Source organism: Podarcis tiliguerta, assembly GCF_965153285.1.
Source record: "Podarcis tiliguerta genome assembly, chromosome: 2".
Lineage (NCBI taxonomy): Eukaryota > Metazoa > Chordata > Lepidosauria > Squamata > Lacertidae > Podarcis > Podarcis tiliguerta.
Genome location: NC_139535.1, coordinates 38,259,034 through 38,286,521, shown reverse-complemented (window position 1 = coordinate 38,286,521; position 27,488 = coordinate 38,259,034). Strand labels below are relative to the sequence as shown.

Genomic DNA, 27,488 nt, shown 5'->3' with positions numbered 1-27,488 from the left:
CCATATAATATGTCATAAACAGTTATAGCCAGCACTTGCTGGTTACCTACAGGTGCACTGTATAATTTCATAAGAATTTTTTTTGCACTATTATTGAATGAGAAATAAAGGTTCAATTTTTATGCCTTTCCCTGGTCTCACTTAAAAACAAAATATTTATTTTTGCAGGTGAAAGATCTCTTTCAATCTTTGGCAATAGAATACAGTGTTCTGGAACTTGACAAGATTGGTAAGTAAAATTGACTTGCTATTTCATTGTTGATAACCATAGATACATTACACAAATGCACACCATTTTACTGAATGAAGGCATCCTTTCAGTCTGCATGAAAGAAAACAACTCCCAAAATGTATTTTTTATCCAGTTACTTAATTTTGGATTTTAAGTAAGTGAGTTTTGTGTTGGGAAGTAAAATTTTGTCGTTTTTTTTGAATTTTGAAGGACTGTGTCTGCTCTGTTCTTACGAAGCAGTTTCTGTTGCAAATGTAAATGTACACTCCTTTATTTCAAATATTATCTGTTGTATTGGTTGCCAACTTATTAATGATTGACATATCTAAACTTCAGAAATAAAGTTGCTGACTCATTGGCAAGAATTCTAGCACCAACTATAATCTGAGTTTATTGTTGAGCCCAGGCATTCTCAGATTGATAGTGCTGATTCTGATCCATCCTGGGGAAATGTTTCAGAAGTTCTTTCTCTTTCTTAATTCTTTCATCTATTTTGTACTGCATTGGCTTAGTTTGGAGTGAATGTTTTGGCTTTTTAAAGCATAGTTGTAGGCTTACTTATTCAGTAAAATCCACCATTCATTGGGGCTTTTACCTAGATAATGTTATCTTTATAAGATTGATTGCACAGAGCTCTCAGGCAGAATGAAAGGTAACCCACAGGTAAGATGAGAGCTTGCTTAATTCTTTTTACCAATATAAGATGACCAAATTAAATGTTTTCCCCTCACCTCTTTTGTGTGTTGCATGATCTGGACCAATACAGCAACATGATGCTAATTTTGGATTCTTTTAGCTTTAATCAATGTGTCAGGTACCAAAACATTAAATGAATAGTTCGGTTTGATGCACGTTCTGCCACATTTTGCTTGTCAGCAAGTTAAAAGAAAGCTATAGTAATAGTAAAATACAAATTTTTTTTAGATACAACCAATTAACAAAGTAACTGCTGCCTTCATAGGCTATATTCTTTGTGCTATAGATCGAGGTTTGTTTTTGTTTTGAGCAATCATTTGTTTTGTTGATACCCCATTTGTGAGCTTCCTTGGAGCCTCAATCTAGGTCAAAAGGCAGACTAGAACATTAAAAACAGGGGTACATTTGGAAGAAAGGGCTGGTGTTGTTTTGAATATGTCTTGACTTTTAATATGCATCAAAGTTGAAAAGCCAGGCTGAGGAAACAAGTGAGTTCTTGTCTCTTATATGAAACCTTCATGCAATAATTGAACACGAGGTTTAGTAAAATCCTTTTGAACTGTATCACTATATCCTAAGGCTTACAATTCTACAGAGACATAATTTTTTATGAGTTTATAATTGAGACTGGTCTTGTGTTTGAATTATGACTTGAAGTGCAAAAAGGATTCTACTGACTTAGGCTTAAGCCCAGTTTGCTCTAAAATTGCATCATTGCTAAAAATAAGCCATGGTCTAACATGAATGAGCAACATGCTTGGAGCTCACTTATTAAATTGTACCCACCCTGTTTTAGAAAACATATTGGAGGCTGGCCTTATGCCCCTGCCACCAACCTAACTGAGTGCTGTTTTGCATGTATCATTAAGCTAGTCTGCAGTATATTTCTTCCTAGCTTTGGAAAGGGAGAAGCAAGGGGGTGTCATTTCAGCAGTGTGCATCAACACACTACTCCTTTGTGATAAATCCCAGTTTATATTATATGTGGTGTTACATTACATGTGAACCAGGCCTTAATGATGCAACGTTGAGGTTGTGAGGATCTAAAGGTGGTTTCACTACCCATCTAGCACACTGCTGGGCTTGTGCTGGCAGGTTGGAGGAGTGTTCTTGTGCGTCTCCATCTACTTTACAGGGATTAAAAAACAACTTTCCCTTCCATTGGAAACAGTGTGAGTGGAAGAACAGGAAGAGATTTAGACCAGTTCGTGAGCTAGTCTAAATCTCTCTGCATTTGGGGGACATACTGGAGCACTGGGATAGTCACTCTGTCTTTGGTTGAGCCACAGCCACGAAAAAGTTGCCGCAGGGAAGGGGGAAATTTGACATCGGAGCTCACAATCTGATGTCAGGGAGGGAGATCTGTTGACAGATCCCCTTCCCTATCACTGCAGCATTTTCCATGGCCATGGTGCAGCCAATGTTGGGACTCTGGTTTGGCTAAAGCCAAAAGGTGGGCATCCTCCCAGGGGCCATAGATTGCTACCTCAGCTTAATAGGTCTTGCCCTCTGCACAGTGCTTTATAGATTGATCAGTTTATTTATTTGTCAGCAAGGTACTTTGCATTTCATACTGTACTGGAATGTTAGATTTTAGATTTAGAGAATTTTCAGGTTCTTGTTAGATTCATGATGTTAAGTCACTTCTTTCATGTAAACTGCCCAAAATGAATGACTGAATGACTGAATGAATAATTGTATCTGCAATCTGCTGCATTGCTGGAGCTGAGGCACATGGATCAATCTTAAATATAGTTAGTAAAGACTGGTCAACTGCAAAGCATAATTTATGAAGCTGCCTTGCTTCAAATAATCATAGTTAAGATTAACTACGTTTTTGGACTATAAACTAAACAGCAGTTAATCTAAAACAGATGCAGAGAAATTTATAATCTGCTTGTGATCATGTAGCTGAAGAAGATGGAGCATTGCTGAAGCTCATTCTCCATAGTGCTAAACCATGATGAGTCTTTCATTCAGATGTGGTCAGTCTGAATGACATGTTTTCCTGATTCTTATCTGCCATACTTATGTAACAGCTTTATATAAATTATCTTCTGTTTTAAGTGCCACTTTTATTGTAGCTGGTGGAATAGTGTCTTGCAATGCATAGATCTTAGCAGAGTTGTAGGTTTTAATTCTACCCTCCCTCTTCTCTCTTAGATGAGGGGCCCAGCATTCAGGAGGTGTTGCTAGAATTGACAGGTCAGAGGACTGTTCCTAATGTATTTGTAAATGGAACTCATGTGGGTGGATGTGATCAAACTTTCCAGGTAATCTCGCTCTTCCTCCTCTTGGCATGAAAATGAATTGTTATGAGATAATGATTATGCTTTTGTAGCTAGCGTCTCCAAACAGTGTCACTTGTGCTATCTTGTTATGCAGTACATAAAGTTTGGAATTCGTAAAGTTGCAACTATCCTTTGTATCAGGCTTGGGAAGTGTATGCACCAGTAAGAAGCAAACAACCACCCTGTTTTATATGGGTTCTTTTTATCAGGAGGACTTCAGGTTACATTATTGATATCTACATTTCCTAGTATTGCTCTTTCATTGCTGTTGTTGTTTTTAGATGTGCAGCCAGAAACGATATATGTTTACTTTTGCCTTCTATTTTCTTTCCCAATAAAGAGTGTATAGGATTGTGGTACTAGCTTTAAGTTTTCTTAAAGGTCAGGCAAGTGCAAGGGCTTCCTTATCAGGACAGCTGCATCTTAAATGAGTAAAACAGACCCTGATCTTAAAACATCTGTACTCAGTGAGTTTGTATCCAGCAGTTCTACTACTCACAGAAGGCTCTTGAATTTAGTGGAGGGTTCAATGAATGGAATGGGGAGGGAGGTGTTTTTGGCAGAGTTCCCCTTCCTTCTGAGACACCCTGTGTCGTCACAAAACTATGCTTCAGAGGGCAAGGTAACCCTCTGGAGCAGAATGGAAGGTGGTGCAGGGCACTACAGGAAAAGGTAGGATTTGTGGAAAGTTGCCTTCTCCTGCTGCTGCTAGATTAAAGAGCTGTCCATTTCTAGGAGGAGAGCATTGGATATAACCTTGCTTTGTAATACTAACAAAGTATTCTGTATTCTGATTTCTGTGTCTTGTGTCCTTTTTTACAGGCTTACCATAGTGGCTTATTGCAGAAGCTTTTAGGGGATGGGAAAGGCGAAGAGATGGAAGCCTACGATTATGACCTAATTGTAATTGGTGGTGGTTCCGGTGGGCTTTCATGTTCTAAGGTATGAACTCTACAAACAGGTTCCAAGCATATAGTGAATTGTATGTGGTTTCATAGGGACACGGGTGGCGCTGTGGGTTAAAGCCTCAGTGCCTAGGGCTTGCCGATCGAAAGGTCGGCGGTTCGAATCCCCGCGGCGGGGTGCGCTCCCGCTGTTCAGTCCCAGCGCCTGCCAACCTAGCAGTTCGAAAGCACTCCCGGGTGCAAGTAGATAAATAGGGACCGCTTACTAGCGGGAAGGTAAACGGCATTTCCGTGTGCGGCTCTGGCTCGCCAGAGCAGCGATGTCACGCTGGCCACGTGACCCGGAAGTGTCTTCGGACAGCGCTGGCCCCCGGCCTCTTTGAGTGAGTTGGGCGCACAACCCTAGAGTCTGTCAAGACTGGCCCGTACGGGCAGGGGTACCTTTACCTTTTATGTGGTTTCATATTTTCCAACCGACTCCTTACATTTTTAAAAATCTCATTCACAATACCTCAGCAGCGTTCCATATCTGAGTGGAACCGCAATTCAGACCCTTGCCTGAACAGGGTCTTTTGACCCTGCAGCAAAAGGGCTAAAGAAGCCTGGCCGGGTGTGTGGGTGTGGGTGATGATGTTTCTATGAGAGATTCAAGTTGCATTCTTCAAAATAAAACAAAATTGGGATTACGTTTCATTGAATTAAGTGGACTTTACTTCTGAGCAAGCATGCATAGGATTGTGCTGTCAAGACTATTACATTATCTCTGAGCAGCCAAGAAAAAGGGGGTGTTTGTATATAACAGCAATGGAAAACCTGTGACCTTCCAGATGTTCTTAGAATCCCAACTTTCATCAGCCACCACCAGTTGTAGTCAGTGGGTCAAGGATGATGGAAGTGGCAGGGCAACAGCATCTGGAGGGCCACAGGATCCACATCCCTGGAGTATGCCATCCAAGTTAGCTTTACACGTGAGAGACCCTGCAGTCTAATTACTAGGAAATAGCTCTTGAGATCTAGTCATCTGCTTATTAAGAGAGGAGCTAATGGATTGCTAGGTTTTGTGTTGTGTTCGAGAACAGTTGTTCCCAAACATTTCTCCCTGTGAATGACTTGAAAATGGCTGGTGCTCTTGGCATACCACTTAATGATTTTCTGCCTTGGGGAGAGATATTGCTATTGTGATAATTTAATAAATAAATAAATAAATAAATGGGGAGAGATATTGCTATTGTGATAATTAAATAAATAAATAAATAAATAAAGTAAGTAAGTAAGTAAGTAAAATAAATAATGCACTGCACAAGATACTGTGCGAGTTTTAATTGTGTTTTTATTGCTTTTATTTCTTACATTGTAATTTATTGTATTATAATTTGAATTCCATAGAATTTAAATTGTTAAACAATAAAATATAATATAGGAAATAAAAGAAGTAATAAAAATACAATTAAGAATCAAAATACATATTTAGTGTGCTTGTGGATCACTGATGGTTGTCCAGTACTCAACTTGTTTGAGAATTAAACCATTCATAACGCATGCCATAAATTTAAGTTTAACGCCCCTTCTTCTCTTGGAGAAGGAAAAGGATATTAATTGACAGAAGTCTCTTTCTCCTGTATATCATGATACTACAACACACCTATTGTACATATTTAACCAGTGGCAACTTCTTATTCACATTTTGTATTATCCTCAGTTTGGGCATGGGGGGAGGGAGTATTTGAATGTATGGGAAATCTTTGCATTCTAGAGAGTCCTGGGGGGCATAGGTGAGAGTCCCAGGAATGAAACTGCTTAGAAAATAACCCTAATGTGGTAGAACAAACCAGGATTTAAATCAACTGTGAGAGGTGAAATGTTTCATGTAGGGTGTGTCTATGCGTGGGAGAAGTAAGGACATAGCTAAGAATGCTAGTGTGAATTATGTGCTAAATTGCTGTGTTGAAGAAACATGAATAACTGCATTTCAGCCAGTGGCTGTTCTCTTCCTTATCACAAATGGTAACTTCTGTTCCTTAGGGCATAACTGCTTTCACGAATGTGAACTGTTAAACTGCACCTAAAAAGGGACAGTCTTCTACATCTGCATAGGTCTGATGTTCACTTGTTTGTTATTTACAGGAAGCAGCTTCCTTAGGAAAGAAGGTCATGGTGCTAGACTACGTTGTGCCAACACCACTGGGTACAACATGGGGTAAGTAGTGATTTGAACAGATTTCAGTGTTGCTACTTAGTCAGCCAACTAGCATGCTGGGGGTTGTTCATTCATTAGTGTCTTGCTGTGTGCTCTTGAGCATAACATATAGTCAATGTGATGGCTTTCTAACTTCGGCTTTCTTCAAATCCTCAGCAAACCTCTCTTTAGATCTGTGTCCTACAAAAAGTATTATTTGGCTAATGTTTTTGTTCGTATGGAAGGACCTGAATATTTCTCATCAAAGGAACTCTTAAACCTATGCAGCACAAAATTGGAACCACGGCCATGATGTTCCCATTACATAAGCACATACTGATCTTGTGACTGTGGCATTGGCTTCCTCGTTTTAGGTTACGGCAGCAGAATAATGACTTTAACAGAGTCATGTTCAGAGTGCAGTGTAGTATAGTGTAGTATAGAACAAAATGTCTATGAATCCATTTATCCAACTTTGATTCTCCTTCAGTGCATTCTAATGACATGATGTGTTTAAGAGACTGGATATGATGAACTCCATGAGTATATTGCCAGTCAGTCAGGTGGTTCCAGACATGCAAGCGGGAGGGCCTCTAATCCAGTGGAGGTTGCTGCTGGAGGGAAGCAACTTTTGCCAATCCCTCTTTCCTTACCTGCAGTCCACAGTCTTCCGCACTGTTCCAAAGGATCCCCCGATCCTCAAGAGCAGCTGTAGGGGGGAGAAGGAATGGGGGGCTGATTTCTGTTCCAGTCATGGTTGGTCTATACTTACCTGGCAGGGGAGACACCTTGATCATGTAGAAGCAGAGATGTTGAAGGTTTGTTCTCGAAATCTTGACTAGTTCTTATTCTGTAAGGTTATATGAAGCATGTGGTCTTTACTGTAAGCCCTGGAAGTTCACTCCTGGCAGCTTTACAAATAGCTCAGAGGGCTTATGCAATCCCCTGGTAGCATGACAGGATTCCTTGCCAAAGTTGATTGTATCTGAGATATGCTTAATGTACACTCTTGGTTTCTGATATTATTGGGATAGAATTAAACCTTTCAACAGCCATTCAACCACTGGATTTTATGGACCCCTAGTGATGAGTGTGCATGTAAGGTCTCAATTCACATTTAAATCTTCCTGATGTATAATCTGCATGGTTATGTGAGTTGCACCATCTAAGATCAATGGATATGTATTTCTTAGCTTCTTCCTTTCCCACAGGCGTGTGTTGCTCCCCACCATGTACACATACTGTATATGGAATTGGAAAATTTAGTCATTTTTAGTTTGGTAAAGCCATTTCTGCCAGTGTGAGGCTTGTTAGTAAAAATATTTCATTGTATTTCACTTTCAGTTTGTATACTGCCTTTCTATGTTACTATACACAAGGCAGTTTGCAGCAACAAAACATACAACAAAGAACTCACATTTTATAGTAATCTGATCCAATACAGAAAGTCACAATAAAACATAACTTTAAAATGTAACTACTTATATCAAATAAATTAATATTCAATAATCAGAAGTGCCTCCTGTTTCACTTCTGTCTGTAAAAGGATACATAGAACAGGGCAAAGGCGGGAAACCTAAATATGTGAAGCTGTGTCAGTTGTCAAGTCTTAACCACCTTTAATACTGCAGCTGGAACTTTGGTGAGGCTGGGGAAGAGGGCTCACCAACATTGCCCTTTCATTGCTGCCGGCCTCCTATGCAGGAGATAAGAGGAAGCTGGCTGTGAATAATCTTGATCAATAATAAATGTTGCTCAGCACGCAGTAAGAGTTTGTGTTGTTGACCGTGTATGCAAGGTATCTAAGTTACGCCAGCAGTTCTCTTCATCCTAATAGTAGGTCTTACTTAATACAGTACTGTTAATGAGAAGTTTCTTAATTAAATGTACACTTTGCATTTCAGGACTTGGCGGCACTTGTGTAAATGTTGGCTGTATTCCTAAGAAGCTGATGCATCAGGCAGCCCTGTTGGGTCAGGCACTGCGAGATTCAAGGAAGTATGGCTGGGAGTTTGATCAGCAAGGTTTGTAAGAAAGCAAATAATGTATTTATGGGAGGAAAGAGCAATTGGTGCATTTTTATCTTTGGGACCAAAGCCCTGAAACTGGTGTAAAGTTAACTAGGCTACTAGCATGTGCTAGTGAAGGAATGTAAGGAATTTGGGATTCTGCTTTCTCTCTCCCCCCACGCTTCAGTAGGCTATTTAATGGCACCAAGTGATTGTTCTACATAAACTTGTGCTTGTCTTCTTTATACATCAGTCTTTGGAATCTTAGAGAGTCATGTGTCACTGTTTTTTCAAACGTTGTTGATGTAGGCAAATTTTATTGCAACTACTGTCTGTGTTATTTATCTGCAAATATTGAAACATGAGACCTATGAGATCATTCTGAGTACCTGCATATCTCACATTGGAAGTGTTCTCATAGGAAATAATGGAAATTGTGGACTCATTATGCAAATGTGCAACTAATGATTTCATGGGAAAGCATTGTGTTCATTAAGCAGCACATGCATGTATTGGTTTCATTGGTGGGATCTGATAAATTAATTTTTGTATGAACATTTCTTTTAGTTAAGCACAACTGGGAGACCATGGTAGAAGCAATTCAAAATTATATAGGATCATTGAACTGGGGGTATCGGGTCGCCTTGCGTGATAAATCTGTGACATACCTCAATGCCTATGGAGAATTTGTTGGACCACACAAGATTAAGGTACCTGCAGAACCTTGTCATTGTTAACATTTGAGCTATTCAGAAGTTTTGCTTCTATAATCATTACTGTGTATGAACAAGTTAAAGTGATAGATTAGGAAAAGCAATGCTGTTTAACCTATTTTGTTTCAGTTGCAACTGTATGGTCTTGTACAACATCATACACCTGAAAAAGTATTACACAATTGACATAATGGATATATGATTAGCCACAAATGAAGTTGCTTGGATGAATAAGTTTTCCCTAAATATAGAATTAATTAAAGTAGGGTAGATACAGTGGTACCTCGGGTTACATACGCTTCAGGTTACGTACGTTTCAGATTACAGACTCCGCTAACCCAGAAATAGTACCTCGGGTTAAGAACTTTGCTTCAGGATGAGAACAGAAATCGTGCTCCGGCGGCGCAGCGGGAGGCCCTATTAGCTAAAGTGGTGCTTCAGGTTAAGAACAGTTTCAGGTTAAGAACAGACCTCCAGAACGAATTAAGTTCTTAACCCGAGGTGCCACTGTATTTTGCTGTGTGAAAAGAGGCAGTTGAGAAACAATAAATTCAGTTTGTACTAAGTTGTAATTGCAGATTTAATTCAATACTGTAACTACATGAAGATTATTTTAATTATTATTGTTAATTATTCACAAGTAAAACAACATAAAAATCTGCATGATGTAATATGGTTGTTAGATTATTCAGATCAGTGTGTCTTACTGCCTTGTAAGTAATTCTTGGTAAAGTAATTTGCTGGCAGTATCTTGGGGGAAATGCATTGCTGTGTGAAAGAATACCAGTTCTAAAACTTTCTTTCCGTTGACTAGGCAACCAACAGAAAAGGACAAGAAACTTACTGCACAGCTCAGACATATGTTATAGCCACAGGAGAAAGACCGCGATATCTTGGTATCCCAGGAGACAGAGAGTACTGTATTACAAGGTGAGCTTGAATTAAATGACTGCTTTTTGGTAGATTAAAAGGGCTTCTCAGTATTTAAACATCAGTGATAATACTGTTTCATTTTCAGCGATGACCTCTTCTCTCTGCCCTACTGCCCTGGAAAGACTTTGGTTGTGGGAGCTTCTTACGTAGCCTTGGAATGTGCCGGATTTCTTGCTGGACTTGGTTTGGATGTCACAGTTATGGTACGCTCTATCCTTCTTCGTGGCTTTGATCAAGAAATGGCAGAGAGAGCAGGAGCCTATATGGAAACCCACGGTGTAAAATTCATCAAGAAGTTTGTTCCTGTTGAGGCAAGTATCTCCCCTGGTTACGTCAGATAGGAAAACGCTGATGTTTGAAATCTTTTTGTGCAACTTTGAGCAATATCGCATATGTGTAAACACAGTTGGGGGGCGGGTTTTGCCTGCAAAGGCTAATAAAGTGAACATTGTAATAAAACAGTATTATGTGGGTTGAGATAAAATTCCTAAGTTTATGGCTGTTCCATGCAGGTTGTAAAGTTGGAGGAAGGCATGCCGGGAAAACTGAAAGTGATTGCAAAATCCACTGAAGGAATACAAATGATTGAAGGAGAATACAACACTGTAAGTGCTCTGCACTTGTGATTTTTGTTTAAATTTATTATTGTGGGGAGGTTGGTAAGTTAGTTAGTCTTAACTTGGCAGTGCTGAGACTTAGGCCAGAATCTAGCAGTAACTGCTGCTGCACAGCCTGGTGCAGCACTCTAACCCTAACACTTTTGCAGCAGAGTTCATTACTGGATCACTCCCTTTTGCTCTCTAGTCATAGAGTTGGCCAGATGGTAGCTTGTCATGAGCATGTTGGAATCTATTTTTAGACCCTGAATAGTTTTTGAACTCCTTTTTAAACCACATGTGGGGAACCTTGGGCCTAGGAAGAAGAAGAAGATGCTTAAAGATATTTTAAATATATTAAGAAGAAGAAGAGTTTGGATTTGATATCCCGCCTTTCACTCCCTTTAAGGAGTCTCAAAGCGGCCAACATTCTCCTTTCCCTTCCTCCCCCACAACAAACACTCTGTGAGGTGAGTGGGGCTGAGAGACTTCAGAGAAGTGTGACTAGCCCAAGGTCACACAGCAGCTGCATGTGGAGGAGCGGAGACGCGAACCCGGTTCCCCAGATTACGAGACTACCGCTCTTAACCACTACACCACACTAGCTAGGAGCCAAATGTGGCCCTCAAGGCCTTATCTGTGTGGCCGTTGGGTACTGTTTCCATGCCACACCCCTCACCACCCTTGTGTCACCCCCTCCTTGTGTGTGTTTATGCCTGGTTAGAATATATCCTTGAACTCTGATAACAGCTCATTTGCCCCAATGAAGGATGGAGAGGGGTGTCAGTGTGTAAAGTAGCTCTGTCCAATTGCTCTGTCCACTTTTGCCTCTGGTACCACCTTCCACTGGCATGTAGCCACCTGTAATTGCCTAGAAGGCAGTGCAACCCTTGAGCTGGAAAAACAGCAACCCTCCACCCCTGGTTTAAACCAAATAGTGCTACTTGGATTACATGAGACGCTTTTCAATACAGGACCACCAAAACAAAATACATGATTCCTTTTTGTGCAGGTTTTGATAGCTGTTGGCCGTGATGCTTGTACTAGAAATATTGGCTTGGACAAAATTGGTGTGGCAGTTAATGCAAAGTAAGTATTCCAACTCTTTAATTAATCTTGGTGCATACTGAAATTTGTTTAGAAATCAGCTTTGGTCTTTTAACAGACTTTCTAGAACATCTACTTTCAGAAGTCTGTTCTAAATTATCACCTAGAATCAGTGAGCTCTTAAGGGTGAAACTAGTTATCTTAAGCATGCTGACAAAATTAGTTTAAAACTTTATGCCTATAAATTCCTGCATTTCACTATTACCAGTTGTTAAAATTGCAAATCCATCTGTAGAGCATGAGAATCTTAATCTCAGGGCCGTGGGTTCAAGCCCCACATTGGGCAAAAAGATTCCTGCATTGCAGAGGATTGAACTATATGATCCTCATGGTCCCGTCCAACTCTACAATTCTATGAAAACCTGCGTAATTTTTCAGTTTTGAAACTTAACTACAGCAGGCTTTATTTATTTTAAATTAGTATGAAGCCAAGCAAAGAGAGTCTACTTCCCATTAAATTAGTTTAATTTGTTTTATAGCTTAACACTTAGAGAAGCATCTGATATTATTATATCAAGGATGAAACCTCATATAGCCTAATGAGTGTGGCTGTTGGAATCTGCTCATTGTAGAAGTTGATCTGGCCTGACAAGTATGAAAAATTGGGTTGTACTCATTAGACGTTAATTTTCTTCAATATAGTGCGACCAACTGGTATTCTGATGTCTGTCTTCACGTATAGTAATGTCCAAGGCCACATGAGCAGATTTCCCTTTGCTCTCTTTCCCATGTCATCCTAAATCTGCTCCAGAGGGTCCCCAAGTGCTCTAGAGCAGATGGGGGGGGGGGAATTGCTGCAGGAGAGAGAAGAGGAAGTTGTGCCCTGAGTGGATTGACTTAGTTGGATGTCTCTCATTATTAAGTGTAATCAAATCGTAGCACTATGTCAGTGTTAACTTCCCCCCCTTCCATGTAACAAGGAATGGGAAAATACCTGCAAATGACGAAGAACAAACCAGTGTGCCTTACGTCTATGCTATTGGAGATGTTTTGGAAGGAAAGCCAGAACTTACACCAGTTGCCATACAGGCAGGCAAGCTGTTAGCTCGCAGACTTTTTGGAGGGAGTAATATAAAGGTAAACCTTCAATTTCTTATGGTTATTACTGCTTGCGTGCTCAAATAGTTTTTTTGAAATGGTCTTCTGATATGGTTAAGACGCCTGGAATTGGCTCATCCATGTTAGTGTCACCACTTTAAGTAACTTCTGGTCCAGTTTATGCACCATCAGTTGCTCATAGCATTGGACTTATGAATCTCGGTGGAAGGCACTGATCCCTGTCCAACTCCTGGTATAGCCACAGCCATTTTTTGTATCTATTTATATGCCACTTGATTACAGTAGTCTCTAAGCTGAGTTGTGATTGCATGGTGACTATCTTATGCTCCTAACAAAATTTGGGAGTACTAATAATAATAATAATAGGCCGGGCTCAGAGCGGCTTACAAGCAATAATAAAAACAAGATACTACACAGACTTTTACATGAATTGAACTTTGGAAGAATTTCCAAGAATCTCTTCGCATTGTGAGACTTTTGTGGGTGAGCTGAGAGCTTGTTGGACCCTGTGTGAGAATCCAGAGACTGAGATGGAGGGTGTGTCAGAAGGAAAATGAATTGATACTGATTTTTATATATTGGTAACTTTGTATTACTGTAACATTTGTATATGTAACACTGTATTTTTCTAATATTTTGTTTTAAGTTGTCTGTTGGTGCTTCAGTTTTCTGTATACTGCTTAGAGATATTTTAAATGTATTAAGAAGAAGAAGAGTTTGGATTTGATATCCCGCCTTTCACTCCCTTTAAGGAGTCTCAAAGCGGCTAACATTCTCCTTTCCCTTCCTCCCCCACAACAAACACTCTGTGAGGTGAGTGAGGCTGAGAGACTTCAGAGAAGTGTGACTGGCCCAAGGTCACCCAGCAGCCGCATGTGGAGGAGTGGAGACGCGAACCCGGTTCCCCAGATTACCAGACTACCGCTCTTAACCACTACACCACACTGGCTCTCAGAAGTCAAATAATCAAAGCAAATAATCAAAAGGACAGGGCTAGTGACTGCATCATATTGAAGCATCCTGAAAGTTGATGGGGTGGGGTGAGCTTGGAAACATATACAGTCATACCTTGGTTTTTGAACAGAATGCATTCCAGAAGTCTGCTCAACTTCTGAAATGTTCAGAAACCAAGGCGCGGCTTCCAATTGGCTGCAGGAGCATCCTGCAGCCAATCGGAAGCCGTGGAAGCCACACTGGATGTTCGACTTCCAAGGCATAGTTCGCAAACTGGAACACCTGCTGCCTGGTTTGTGACGTTCAAGTTCCGAGTTGTTCATGAACTAAGCTGTTCGAAAACCAAGGTACGACTGTACAGACCAGTATCTGCCCTGCTTTAAGTGTTAAGCTTGGGCTGCTGCTTTTGCTGCAAGAGTATAAGCTACTGTTTATACTGTGGCCAGTGCAAGTTTTATAGGATGGTTGTTGCATTTTCATCCTAATTGCTTTTATGTGTGAGTCATAGTGTACGCTTTCAATTTTAGTGTGACTACATCAACGTACCAACTACTGTGTTTACACCTCTGGAATATGGCTGTTGTGGATTATCGGAAGAACGAGCCATTGAACAACTTGGACAAGACAATTTAGATGTGAGACTGAAATCTTAAAACTTTGCAATTAAATATGGGTGCTCTTTGGGGTATTAATATATGTGCAATCATACTGTGCCTCATAATCTAGTTTATTTTTGTAGGAACAGTAGCTGACCTGATATATTCTCCTTCCCGAAGAAATCTCCACAGAATTTTAGGAACTGTGTCTTCACAGCCCTGTTTCCGTAGCCCAGTGTTTTTACTGGTGGAAGGGTAGTCCCTAGCCCTCTGTTGAAGTTCACTCATACACACAGGCATTTTCCTTGACAGCATAAATGTGGGGGTGGGGACATTCTTCCACATGCTTTTGTCCTTTTCCTTTTTGCAAGGATAGGGATAGCAGCTTCCCTTTCTTTTTCATCCCGAGGGTGTAGGTTCCTGAGATGCTTGCACACACCACTTTAGAGATACTGTAAAAGTGCAAGGGATATTATTAAAAGTGCAGTACAAAGTCATTAAAGGGAAAACAAACTTTAAAGGCCTAATTTTCTTTTCCAGGTGTATCACGGGCTGTTCTGGCCACTTGAATGGACAATACCCAATAGAGACAACAACACTTGCTATGGAAAAGTAATCTGCAATAAGCTTGACAATGTACGTATTCTGCTCTAAAAACATTTGTTTTCTTGCATATTCATATTATCCAAAATATAAAGAAAGCCAGGGGACATTCACTTCAAAGTTATGTGGATTGTTCTGCCCAGGGTGCTAAAATGTGGGAACAGAGAGTTGCCCTATAGTGAGTCAGACCATAAATCCATCCAGTTCAGTATTATCTCCACTGACTGGCAGTGGCCGTCCAGATTTTCAAGCAAGAGACTGCCCTAGCCGTACCTGAAAATGCAATAAATTGAATTTGGAACCTGCTGTAAGCAAATGCTGTACCACACTGACCTACAGCCCTCCTCCAAGTGTACTGTAACTTAATTTATCTGTTCTAATTCAAAACTGTACTAAAAGCAACTTGCGGCTTCTAATTCCCTGGCTTTATTTAGCTGCTGCTTATTGAAGCCACAAAGCAGCTCAGCTTCTTGGAAGTGCCCAGCTGAAAATACTCTAGTGGTACACAACGTGGGACAGCTAATGAAGTTGTCTCACCCTAACTGGCTTGTAACCACAACCCTGTTGTCTAGACTAGAGTAGCCAATGTAGTGCTCTCCAGATGTTGTGGGTTACAACTCCACAACATTCCCTAAACATTCAACCCCTGAATGGATGGGGTTGATGGGACTTACAGGTAGTCCAGAGTATATGGAGGGCAGCCCACTGGCTGTCACTGGTGTAGTGACACCCTTTCAATTAACATAAACTCATAGTGTATTTTAAAGGTAAGCTTACATAGTTCTATGTGTATTTAAGTTTGGGTCTGTAAAGAAAAACTGCATTCGTGCATGAGCTCAAAACTCACTGTATCTCACTGGAAGCAGGAATCTGGTCAAAGCTTTATGAAAGCTGCTACTGCTCTTCTGAAATGGTTTTCTTAAAGTAGTGTGAGAAAATGTATTCTTGTCTTCTGTTTTTACCATGCGTAACCTTCATTAGTGGAGCTAAGTCATCAAACTAATTATAGGAAGGATGAAAACCATCCTTCCTATAATTCCAACCAGCTTGTTGGGGTTAGACCTGTTCCATATACCTTTCATATGGTGAACAATAGAACTAACCCTTTTCATTGGTTTCTGCCCAACTTCTCATTAATGTGATGTATCAGTGGTTACCTTTATTCTCATTTATTTGTACAGTGAGTGAATACATTTGTATATGAGCTTGTGGCTTAGAAATGAATAGATACTAATAATTCAGTTTAAGTACTTTTAATAGCGGTTCTAAGCATCTCACTTTGTATTTTTTCCTGTTCTCAATTGGTGTAACATACTAAGGTAGTGTCTGGTATGGTAAAATTGATTGCCGTCTCTATTCATGTTGGAATATTGGAAACTAATTCAATATTCAGATTGCAGGGTTGTTTTTTTGCAAATGGTATACCAGAAGTAGGCAGAACAACTAGCAAATAAGCAGCTGCCTACAATTTAAGGGAAAATACTAACTGGGACAACTTACCTCTCTCTTCTCCCTCCTCCCTTTTAATTGAAGAACCGTGTGATAGGATTTCATGTTCTTGGACCTAATGCAGGGGAAATTACACAAGGCTTTGGAGTAGCAATGAAATGTGGTCTCACAAAGGAATTACTTAATGATACGATTGGTATACATCCAACTTGTGCAGAGGTAAGAGTTTCAGTACCACTCTCATCTTATACGTTTGTGGCTTTTTGAACTGATTGTCCTCTCTACAATAACTTATCTCTTAAGGATCTCCTATCTTTAAACAAACAACCACTCCTTGTCCTGTTACATCTCTTTGTTGCAACACATTTTCTTTTTTCTCCCCACTCCCTTGTGATTCTTCTCTAGAGACCTACAGTATTTACTTTTTTCTCTCTCTTGGGGGTCCTGAGATAAACATTGCCTAGGTGGCATGACATTACTCTTTAAAACAAACATTTGAAAGCACGTTTATAATTTTTTGTGCTTAAAGAATCACTGCTACCCTTTTTTTCTGACACATTGGGGGTTGACGCTCACAGTAAGAGAATTCTGTGTTGGGCTTTTAGTCCAGTTACACAGTTGCAGCAGGAATGGTGTTGAATGAAATGTGGATTTCTGAATAGTATTAATAAAAATAATTTGTGGATTTCCCCCCCTCTCTTTCAGGTGTTTACTACAATGGATATTACAAAGGCTTCGGGGCAAGATATCACTCAGAGTGGCTGCTGAGGTTAAACCCTGCTGTTTTAAACTGTTTCCTGTTGGTCCCACTTACCTATGTTGAAGATTTTAGGAAGCATTCAGATATACACAGGTAAATGAATATCTGAATGCTGTATTTTGCTACCAGACATTTATTTTCTAAAACTTCAATGGCAGGTGGTGGTGTCTGCAGGAAATGGCAAAACAGCAGGGGGTAAACTTAATCCTGACTTGCTTAGAAATGACACTTTTGTGTATTTTTGAAGCTTTGGCTCTGAACCCCGTCTGGAGGCGAGTCATGGCTGATGACTTCTATGCAAAGTTGGGAAAACCTATTTGTCCAGTCAGTAGAGATTCCTTCCAGAGGAAATTCTGAATCATCCAAGTGAAGTTTAATTCTATTAATTTCAGGGCTTTTGTACAAATGCAACAGGCAGAGTGAATGTATAGTTAATAACATTGGCTAGCAACAGCTATTGACCTTGATGGGTCAGTAGTGCATTTTGTTAATTGTTAACCTGAATGGTGAGAGATGTTTGCAATGTCTATAAATATCCCCGTTTACACGGTCGTAAGTTGGAGAGCGAGTTTACAAAGTTAATGTGTTATGTCCCCATATGCATCATAGCTCACAGGACACATAATGGGATGACTTGATTATTTTATCAATAGGTACTTGGTCACCAGAGAAAGCAGTCATCCTATGTCACAAAATTATCGCTTACAAATTATTATTATTTGGGGGGGGGGGGGAGTTTCTCTAGTTTTCCATAATAACTTTACCCCTGATTTTAACCCTGTATTTGACTACTCAGAAATTTTTTTTCCAAGTAGAGTCAAAATTGTTTCATGGTAATATTAATATGTTCCCTTTTTATGCAATAAGTGCATTGTTTCAGCCATAAAATGGAATGCATTTGGTCTAGATTACTTGTATGCAGGCGATTAGCTTGAACTGTGTCATAGCAATAAACACTGGTTTATTGTGCTTTATAAAAATTCCAGTACAGTGAAAACCTGAAGCCCCATTGGCATTCCCTACTTACTTTGAGGAATGTATGCTTGAGTTTAGTTTATTCTGTGATTAAAAAGTATCTTCTGAAATGCATTATTTCATTATCATATGAACAGGTTTTTTTTATCTATTTATGGTGTATCATGAATTTAAAGTTCAGTAAATGAGCAATGTAATGTGTTGTGCACTGTCTCATTCCTGAGGAAAACTTACCTCTTTTCAAAAAGACATATCTCTTACGACTCAACATTTGGAGACCCAGAAAAGTTTATGGGATGGGCATGTTACTTCCCCATGCCCCACCAATCATAAAAAAGCATCGTCCAACAGTATGAGCAGTCTAGCCTTAACGGCAATCATTGTCTTTTCTCTTACTGGGGCACTGAGTATGGTGGGTGGGGAAAATGGCACAAAACCTAATGTTTTAAAAGGGTGCTTTAATAGTGGTGTTGGAAATACTTTAAATACAGAAACTTGAAGCCCTAAGATTTTCAAATGAACAGAAATTCTAAGTGTAAAATTTGCTATTGCTGTCCCTCTTAACTTAAGGATGCTCCAGCTGTCTGCTAATGTAAAAGGAGGAGGAGCTGTCTACCGAGTCAGTGAGCTACAGCTGTTTTACCAAGATGTAAAAAATACTTTAAAACAAAAGTCTGTTGCTCACAAAGGGAATATTAATAGCAACATCAGACATCAGAAGTTTTACATGCCTTACTGGAGGCAACTGCTAGATAGCAGATGTGATTCAAAACAGATTTAGCAGGAAGAAGATGATGTCATTACACTGAAAATATTAGCAGCATGTGAATAATTCCAAATTAAAATCAAAGTATCAATGCAATTTAAATTTCCGCCTTTCCCCCTGCTTATGCATCACCCTTTTACTTATGAGTGATTTTAAACCTTTATTTTTTTTGTCATAAGCAGGGATAAACATGGGCAAACATTTTCTGTAAGTTGACTGAACTCTAATATGCTCTTCTGATTCCATAACCTTCCATGTTATTCATTAGGCTAGTTCTCCTTGGGGCTTCTTCACAAGCATATACGCACAAAGGAAAAAACTGCACACTAAGGCAAAGCAAATTTTGTAGCATGGCACACACTTTATGCATACGTGTGCGCGCACACACACAAATCTGCCCTGTGGGAAGGATTGCAACAGAGGGATGCAGGCCAAGACCCACTCTGAGCCTGTGCCAGCTGGACTGTCCCGTGCTGCAGAGTCTTTCTAGTACCAACTGCCCTGTGACCTTCTTGTATGTTCATATTTTGTGTGTGTTTATAAAATTGTAATGTTAATTTGTATGCCACCTTGGAAGGATTTGTATCCTGAAAGGTATAATATTACAAATTGTAAAAAATAAAGAAAATTGAAGCAGTTGCTGAAGGGTACAGTAGCCATACTCTCCACATGACAGCAGTCACATATGAACTTGTAGGAAACCTGTCAGTCACTGCTTTCCAAACACAATACTCAGTTCATCAATATAAACACTTGTGTAATATGTGACCTGATGGGTGAACATTGCATTGGGTGTGCATTTCCTTCATATGTCTTGTGCCAGTTCTTTGGTTGAGCAACAATCCTCTCTTCACACGGGTTAAAAAGAAACACATTGACTACTGGGGGTGGGGGGAGAAAAGTCACAGCTACTTCAAAACACTAAAGAAGCCTTTATAGAGCCTGCCTCTTACCCTTATGTATTCTACAGTAATTCAGATCAATAACAAGAAGCAGAGTACAGGACCGTGTTGATAATTACATTTAGCTAGGTTTTTTTCCAGTTTCCATCTCTGAAAACATCAGTAAAAGAAAGGCTGAGACCTTACATGATTTTGGTTTATGTTTTAGCCAAATTTTGTTAGCTGAAAAGTGCTCTACATTTTCAGCTGTAGTTTAAATGCTGCAGGGAAAATGCTGATTTCCTGAAGGTGTGGAGCATTACACATCTTTGGCCAAGGCTCTTGTCTATTTTTATTGGACCAGCTCTGTCGACAGGTGTTGGGCAATTAGTTCTATCTTGGAAAGTGTTGTGAAACTCCCAAGGATTTTGTTCCTGATAACACAGTTGCGGGAAGGCATGATCAAATTTTAGATTAAATACATAAACTCACACCAATAGTAGTTGTCAAAGTATTTCAAGCTTCTCGTAACATGTAAATTCAAGACAGCTCAGCTGGTAGACCGTGAGACTTAATCTCAGGATGTGGGTTTGAACCCCATGTTAGGCAAAGGATTCCTGCATTGCAGGGGTGTTGGTCCCCCTGCAATGCAGGAATTATGATTTTATGCCAGCTAAATTTGGTGTATCAACTAATCATTGCACATGCAGAATAACTAAATCATTTCACTACCACAAAAGAACTTACCCTTCTACCCTATATGCCCCCCATCTGTTCTGGGTCCCCCCCCCCAACTCTGGAGCAGAATTGGGGCAGTGTTAGGGTGGGGGAGAAAGGGAAAGTTCCATTGGACTCTTGGAAGTTGCCCTGCATGCACAATGATTTGGTTGCATAACCATAACTCTGCAAATGATGTCCCTTACCATAACAGGCCAAGTATGGGTAAGCATATGATTCTATTGCCATGTTAACATAACATTGTAAATGAAGCTGTGTTGGCCCATGTGAAATTCTGAAGTCAGTATTAAGACAACAGCTTTCTTCAGCCAACCAAATTGACAAAATAGTGTGCACATTTTCTCGTCACCTAAAACTCTTCATCGGACGATCAGGCACCCCCAAATTTGGCCCTCCAGCTGTTTTGGGACTACAATTCCCATCAGCCCTGACCACTGGTCATGTTAGCTAGGGATGATGGGAGTTGTAGTCCCAAAACAGCTGGAAGGCCAAGTTTGGGGATGCCTGGACTAGATGGTAAGCTGAGCAATGTGGGCGAGAGACTGGTTCGGTGTAGAAAACCACATCTGCGTTGGCTCCACTTCCAGAGGAGTAGGTGAGGAAGCCAACCTGATGCCCTCTAGGCATTTGGGATAACTCCCATCATCCCAGACCAGCACAGCTGACACACAGGGTTGATGGGAGTTGTAGTCCAAGGGTAATAATAAATTTTATTGATATCCCACCCTCCCCAGCTGAAGCCGGGCTCAGGGCAGCTAACAACAATAAATAGTACAACATTCTAAAATCATTTCATTATAAAATTAAATTCAAATCAAATTGATGGCAACCATTGGGCTAGAGTTCTGTGAAGGGTACCAGGTTGCCCTCTGGGAACATGGGATACAGTCGGAAGCACAGTATCAATAGCAGGCCAGGGGTTGCACTAGATGACCCGCAGGGTCACTATGGCCACTGGGAAAACAGCATGGCCCATTGGCCTGATCCAGCAGGCTAGTCTCATGTTCAGGTCGAGTCTCCCCGACGATCAGGCTTTGCCCTGGAGAGGAGATTGATTTCCTTGCTCTGTTTCGCGCTTCTTCCTCGCCTATGAACAGGCCTTTCACGGGAGGACCAGGTTGCGCTACCCGCTGGGAACCGGCGCACCTGCCCCCCCTCCCCTTCGCGTGCCTGCAGCAGAAGAAGCGCGCGCGCCTCTGAGGAGAGCCTCGGCCTCCAGGCAGCTTTCAGGGAAGCGAAGCCCCGCCGCGCCCCCCTTTCCAGCGGCTTCATCTCGGCCTTGGGTGGGAAGGGGAGAGCATAAGCATCCCGGCGTGGGCTGCCTTGGACCCCGTCTTAGGCCCTGGCTGCTTCTAGGCGGCGCGCAGCAAGAAAGCCGCCGGTGGGGGAAGTGGGCGCGCGCTCCTTGGCCGCCCACGCTCCTGGAAGGTTCGGGCGGGTTCCGGAGGTGGAGGGGGCGCGCGGGCGGTTGCCATTCCCACCTTGCCATCCCCAGGGCCGCGGTGTGAGAGGGCTTCCCTCTGGAAGGGCGGCGCCAGGCGGCTAGGGGCTCGTCACACTGAAGTGGGAGCGAGAGAGGCAGCCTTTCGGCCAGCAGCAGACAAGGCAAGGTCCCCCCGCCCCATTCCCTCAGCATCCTCGGACTCTTCTCTTCCACACAGTCCTCCCTTCTCATTTCGCAATTCCCCACCTCGAAGCAGGGCAGGATTAAGACCTTGAGAGAACCCAAATACTTGGAAGGTTTGGATGTTCCCATATTATATATGCATCTAGTTCAAAATATAAACCATAAAATGAAACGAAATGAAGTGAAACCTACAGTAAGATGGAAAATAATGCTTATCTGTGTGTTCTTCCACTTTACTTGTATTTGAAAAAAATTAATCCTCCCCACTTTTCTAATTGTAAAAATGTCCTTGATCAGATCCTCAAAACTAATGTTACATTCCATTCTATACTTAGTAGAGATAAGGCATCCAGCCTGCTGGGGGTGCCAACTTGAATAAAATATGGAGGTGCAAGTAAGCCCTTCCCTGCATAATCAACCACATAATGCAGTGCACATTATGTCATTTAAATGGCAATGCCCATCAGCTTTGGTGGGACCCAGTGCCCTCAAATATTTTAGGGGGGGGAGGGCTGAAGACCCCTTGGACCCTAGGAGTTGGCTCCTATGCAGCCTGCCTTGTTGTGTAGTTGTTCTGTTGTGATTTTTAATATACTTCAACTGAGAAAATGAATGCTCAGCAATTTGTGACCATTAATGTTAAAAATCCAGCAAAGGAAAATTGCTGTGGTGCCCCCTTTCCTTTGATGCCCTAAGCACATGCTTATTTGCTTAATGGTTAACCCTGCCCTGCCCTGGATTCCAGGATGGAGGAATGGTGAGCGAGGCACCTGGTGCCTGGCACTGCCCCTACCCACCCTCTGCCCCAAATTTACTAATAGTAAGTAGCAGTACAACTGCTGGACTGTGAACGGTGGCATCACCTAACATATCTTATTGTGCTGCCTTTGGTCCAGCAAGGGCGACAGGCTTCTTCTTGTTCTTTCTGTAGCGTCATCTGTGCACATAGTGCTTTGCAAAGGGTGTGTGAGAGAGGTTCCCTGTCCCACGGGGCTAAGAAGAAGGAAGGCAACAGCAGCAGAAGTAGGGAAATGGTGGAGGAAGGGGGGAGGGAATCCAGGCACGGTTAACTAGAGGATTATTTCCATTGCACATACTTTGTATTTATTTGTTACAGTAAAGGTAGCATTGGCTATAAATATAAACACACACACATACTACTGGCCTAAAATGTAGCCAGGTTTGTTTATTTATTTCTCAATTCAGATCAGAACTGGTTTGGGGAAGAACACATCAGAACACAGTATTTCCTAAGAAATGGCAGGATAGATATTACTGTGACTGACGCTGTTGTGGGTGCACCGCTTCCCAAACCAGTGGTGGGGACACAGTGAACGCAGAGTAAATAGGAGTGTATACATGACCACTGTTTCTGGAAGAAGTTGCCTTTTGTTCCTCTGAAGAGCTGTTCTGGATCTGACCAAAGGCTCCTCTAGTCCAGTATCTTGAGACCACAACAAAGCCAGCCAAGTGCTTCTAAGGAATTCTTCATGCAGGGAATGAAGGCATCCACCCTTCCCTCATCAATTGAGACCCAGCAATTGTTACCCAAGCAGTTGGCTGCCTTTGAACATGGAGTTTCCATTTAGCAGTGATAGCTAATAGCAGTTGGTACACCTATCTTTTCAGGACCTGGCTACATAAAGCCTTTTAAATATAATCAGAGATCTAGTAGCCATCAACACATATTGTAGCAGCAAAGCCTATTAGTTAACTCTGTACTGTGGGAAGACGGACTACCTTTCTTTTTTGTCTTGAATGTACCTCCAGTCTGTTCTACCAAATGATCCATAGTTCTAGAATGAGAGGGTGGGGGGGAAGCTTTCTTCTTCTCGACACAATTAACGTAGTACATTCCAGCTCTTCTCTATCTCCATCATTTGATGAAAAATGCAGATTCCGTGGTAAGTGGATATCAGCAACAAAAAGAAACTAGGCAGTTATTATATTAGGATAAATATGGGTTTTAGAAAGTCAGTACAAGCCAAACTGGGGGGTAAAGTGTCCTTGGAGAATAAAGCCCCATCTTCAGGTGCCATAATTTCAGATCCTGCTGTTTGTTTTTTAATATTACTTATATTGACTACCTGCCTTCAAAAAAAGGTTTATTTTCTTGTTATGTTTTATTGCTTTATTCCTTGTGTTCCACATTAACAGTCTTTACATTAACAGTTAGCAGTTACCATATTGGAAGGAGTGAGGGCTGGGTAGTACTGCAAAAATAAAAGGGCAGGGCAGGGATACCAATGGGGTGGGGGGTGGGGGGAAGGCAGCTGATATAAGACCATGGGTGAGCAAGGAACAGGAACAGGAGATCAGAAACAAAGGGAAGAGTAATGACCGCTCCCCACGTTAAATGGGGGGGGGGTGCCCTTTGCATGGTCGCGCGCAGCCCCTGGGACCCTATGCGGCATCATTAGCACAGGCTTGGCTTCGCCTTCCCCAGGTGGGATTCCTGGAGGTCTCTGCCTACCTCAGCCAGTTGCCCAATCCTGCCTGGGGAGGCGTTGCCAAGGGGATCAGGCCAGGTAGGGGGAGGGACCACCCTGCCCACACAATAGGGGGAGGATCTTACCTGGGAATCGTCAGTTGGCTCCAGAGCTTCTCCTGCCCTACCCAGCCTCAGTTAAGACTTCTTTTGCAGGTCAACCTTTTCTCCACAGGTATGCGGGCGCTGCTACGTCAAGCTCACTGTATTGGCAGGTTTGCCTTTCCCGTAGCAAAATTCCACGACTTTGGCAGTATCAGGCCTTGGGCGGAATCCTTTAGTCTATCTTCCCTAAATGGCCTCGGTCCAGTATACCTGAAGGAGCGTCTCCACCCCCATCGCTCTACCCGGACACTGAGGTCCAGCACCGAGAGCCTTCTGGCGGTTCCCTCACTGCGAGAAGCAAAGTTACAGGGAACCAGGCAGAGGGCCTTCTCGGTAGTGGCGCCCTCCCTGTGGAACGCCCTCCCACCAGATGTCAAAGAGAACAACAACTACCAGACTTTTAGAAGACATCTGAAGGCAGCCCTGTTTAGGGAAGCTTTTAATGTTTGATGTATCACAGTATTTTAATATTCTTTTGGAAGCCGCCCAGAGTGGCTGGGGAAACCCAGCCAGATGGGCGGGGTATAAATAATAAATTATTATTATTATTATTATTATTACTTCCCTAAATGGGGGTGGGCGTGTAGCGGTGACCCACGCCCCCCTTCTCTTTGCGGCGATGATACCAGGGTTCCCCGTTAAATGGGTTGTTTTGAGGGGAAGCTTTGGCCATACGCCTAGAGGTTGTCATTGTTCTCCCCTGCAACGGCGGCGTAACAGGGGCTGGTGCTCTCTGCTTGAACATATGTTCTCCAGAGCCAGCCCCCCCCCCACATACTCTGGATAACCCTGATATTCCCCAGATCCCCGGCGGGGGACTGGGAGAGATTAACGTCCAATGCCTGAGCCAAGGTTTACCCACATCTGAAACATAATTAAGTTGTGGCCAATTTTGATCCCATAGCACATTGTCTTGAGTCGTTATTCCATACGGGGCCGCCCAGGGTTTGGGCGACTCCACCTGCCCATGCAATAGGTTCAGCTGGTGAGTCAAGCAGTGGGATAGCAAAATTTGGGATGTGGGTGAAGAGCTCAATGTAAGCTATCAAATGTGACATGAAGCAAGCAGAATGGGGAAGAAAGAAACAATTTAAAACTTTACATTTCTAACAGTAAGGGCTGGAGCCAACTTCCTTGGAAGGTGGTGGACTCTCCTTCATTGGAGGTATTTAAGCAGTGGTTGGATAGGTGTCATGGATGCTTTAGTTGAGATTCCTGCATTGCAGGGGATTGGACTAGATAACCCTCAGGGTTCCTTCTAACTTTCTATGATTCTATGAAAACCGGCACTTTGAACCAGACCCAGAATCAAGATGGCAACTATTAGGTAATACTGTATACTTTTAAAGTCGCATTCGTGTCATGTCCTTCATCTGCAGCAAACTTCTCTATCTCCATCATTTGATGAAAAATGCAGATTCCGTGGTAAGTGGATATCAGCAACAAAAAGAAACTAGGCAGTTATTATATTAGGATAAATATGGGTTTTAGAAAGTCAGTACAAGCCAAACTGGGGGGTAAAGTGTCCTTGGAGAATAAAGCCCCATCTTCAGGTGCCATAATTTCAGATCCTGCTGTTTGTTTTTTAATATTACTTATATTGACTACCTGCCTTCAAAAAAAGGTTTATTTTCTTGTTATGTTTTATTGCTTTATTCCTTGTGTTCCACATTAACAGTCTTTACATTAACAGTTAGCAGTTACCATATTGGAAGGAGTGAGGGCTGGGTAGTACTGCAAAAATAAAAGGGCAGGGCAGGGATACCAATGGGGTGGGGGGTGGGGGGAAGGCAGCTGATATAAGACCATGGGTGAGCAAGGAACAGGAACAGGAGATCAGAAACAAAGGGAAGAGTAATGACCGCTCCCCACGTTAAATGGGGGGGGGTGCCCTTTGCATGGTCGCGCGCAGCCCCTGGGACCCTATGCGGCATCATTAGCACAGGCTTGGCTTCGCCTTCCCCAGGTGGGATTCCTGGAGGTCTCTGCCTACCTCAGCCAGTTGCCCAATCCTGCCTGGGGAGGCGTTGCCAAGGGGATCAGGCCAGGTAGGGGGAGGGACCACCCTGCCCACACAATAGGGGGAGGATCTTACCTGGGAATCGTCAGTTGGCTCCAGAGCTTCTCCTGCCCTACCCAGCCTCAGTTAAGACTTCTTTTGCAGGTCAACCTTTTCTCCACAGGTATGCGGGCGCTGCTACGTCAAGCTCACTGTATTGGCAGGTTTGCCTTTCCCGTAGCAAAATTCCACGACTTTGGCAGTATCAGGCCTTGGGCGGAATCCTTTAGTCTATCTTCCCTAAATGGCCTCGGTCCAGTATACCTGAAGGAGCGTCTCCACCCCCATCGCTCTACCCGGACACTGAGGTCCAGCACCGAGAGCCTTCTGGCGGTTCCCTCACTGCGAGAAGCAAAGTTACAGGGAACCAGGCAGAGGGCCTTCTCGGTAGTGGCGCCCTCCCTGTGGAACGCCCTCCCACCAGATGTCAAAGAGAACAACAACTACCAGACTTTTAGAAGACATCTGAAGGCAGCCCTGTTTAGGGAAGCTTTTAATGTTTGATGTATCACAGTATTTTAATATTCTTTTGGAAGCCGCCCAGAGTGGCTGGGGAAACCCAGCCAGATGGGCGGGGTATAAATAATAAATTATTATTATTATTATTATTATTACTTCCCTAAATGGGGGTGGGCGTGTAGCGGTGACCCACGCCCCCCTTCTCTTTGCGGCGATGATACCAGGGTTCCCCGTTAAATGGGTTGTTTTGAGGGGAAGCTTTGGCCATACGCCTAGAGGTTGTCATTGTTCTCCCCTGCAACGGCGGCGTA

General features: G+C 42.2%; 2 protein-coding genes across 5 annotated transcripts in view; both read left to right on the top strand.

Annotated features, from left to right (window-relative positions):
• TXNRD3 (thioredoxin reductase 3) overlaps window positions 1-19,459 on the top strand; it is a 29,193-nt gene extending 9,734 nt beyond the window's left edge. For 2 of the 4 annotated variants that reach the window (XM_083428769.1, XM_083428770.1), the window contains exons 2-16: window positions 169-229; window positions 3,092-3,201; window positions 4,042-4,161; window positions 6,249-6,321; window positions 8,205-8,324; window positions 8,877-9,019; window positions 9,837-9,952; window positions 10,041-10,266; window positions 10,468-10,560; window positions 11,564-11,640; window positions 12,579-12,735; window positions 14,199-14,306; window positions 14,808-14,903; window positions 16,404-16,538; window positions 17,025-19,459. In XM_083428769.1, coding sequence (XP_083284895.1) covers window positions 169-229; window positions 3,092-3,201; window positions 4,042-4,161; window positions 6,249-6,321; window positions 8,205-8,324; window positions 8,877-9,019; window positions 9,837-9,952; window positions 10,041-10,266; window positions 10,468-10,560; window positions 11,564-11,640; window positions 12,579-12,735; window positions 14,199-14,306; window positions 14,808-14,903; window positions 16,404-16,538; window positions 17,025-17,087 — 1,698 coding nt within the window. In that variant the 3' untranslated portion in view covers window positions 17,088-19,459. Of the gene's footprint in view, window positions 1-168; window positions 230-3,091; window positions 3,202-4,041; window positions 4,162-6,248; window positions 6,322-8,204; window positions 8,325-8,876; window positions 9,020-9,836; window positions 9,953-10,040; window positions 10,267-10,467; window positions 10,561-11,563; window positions 11,641-12,578; window positions 13,062-13,123; window positions 14,307-14,807; window positions 14,904-16,403; window positions 16,539-17,024 lie in introns of all 4 variants that reach the window. The other 2 variants (XR_014508419.1, XR_014508420.1) reach the window with 2 other exon arrangements.
• A 2,421-nt stretch (window positions 19,460-21,880) lies between these two features.
• Window positions 21,881-27,488, top strand: part of LOC310671246 (uncharacterized protein) — an 82,052-nt gene continuing 76,444 nt past the window's right edge. The window contains exon 1 of the mRNA XM_083426987.1: window positions 21,881-22,044. The gene's annotated coding sequence lies outside the window, so the exon portion shown is untranslated. The remainder of the gene's footprint in view (window positions 22,045-27,488) is intronic.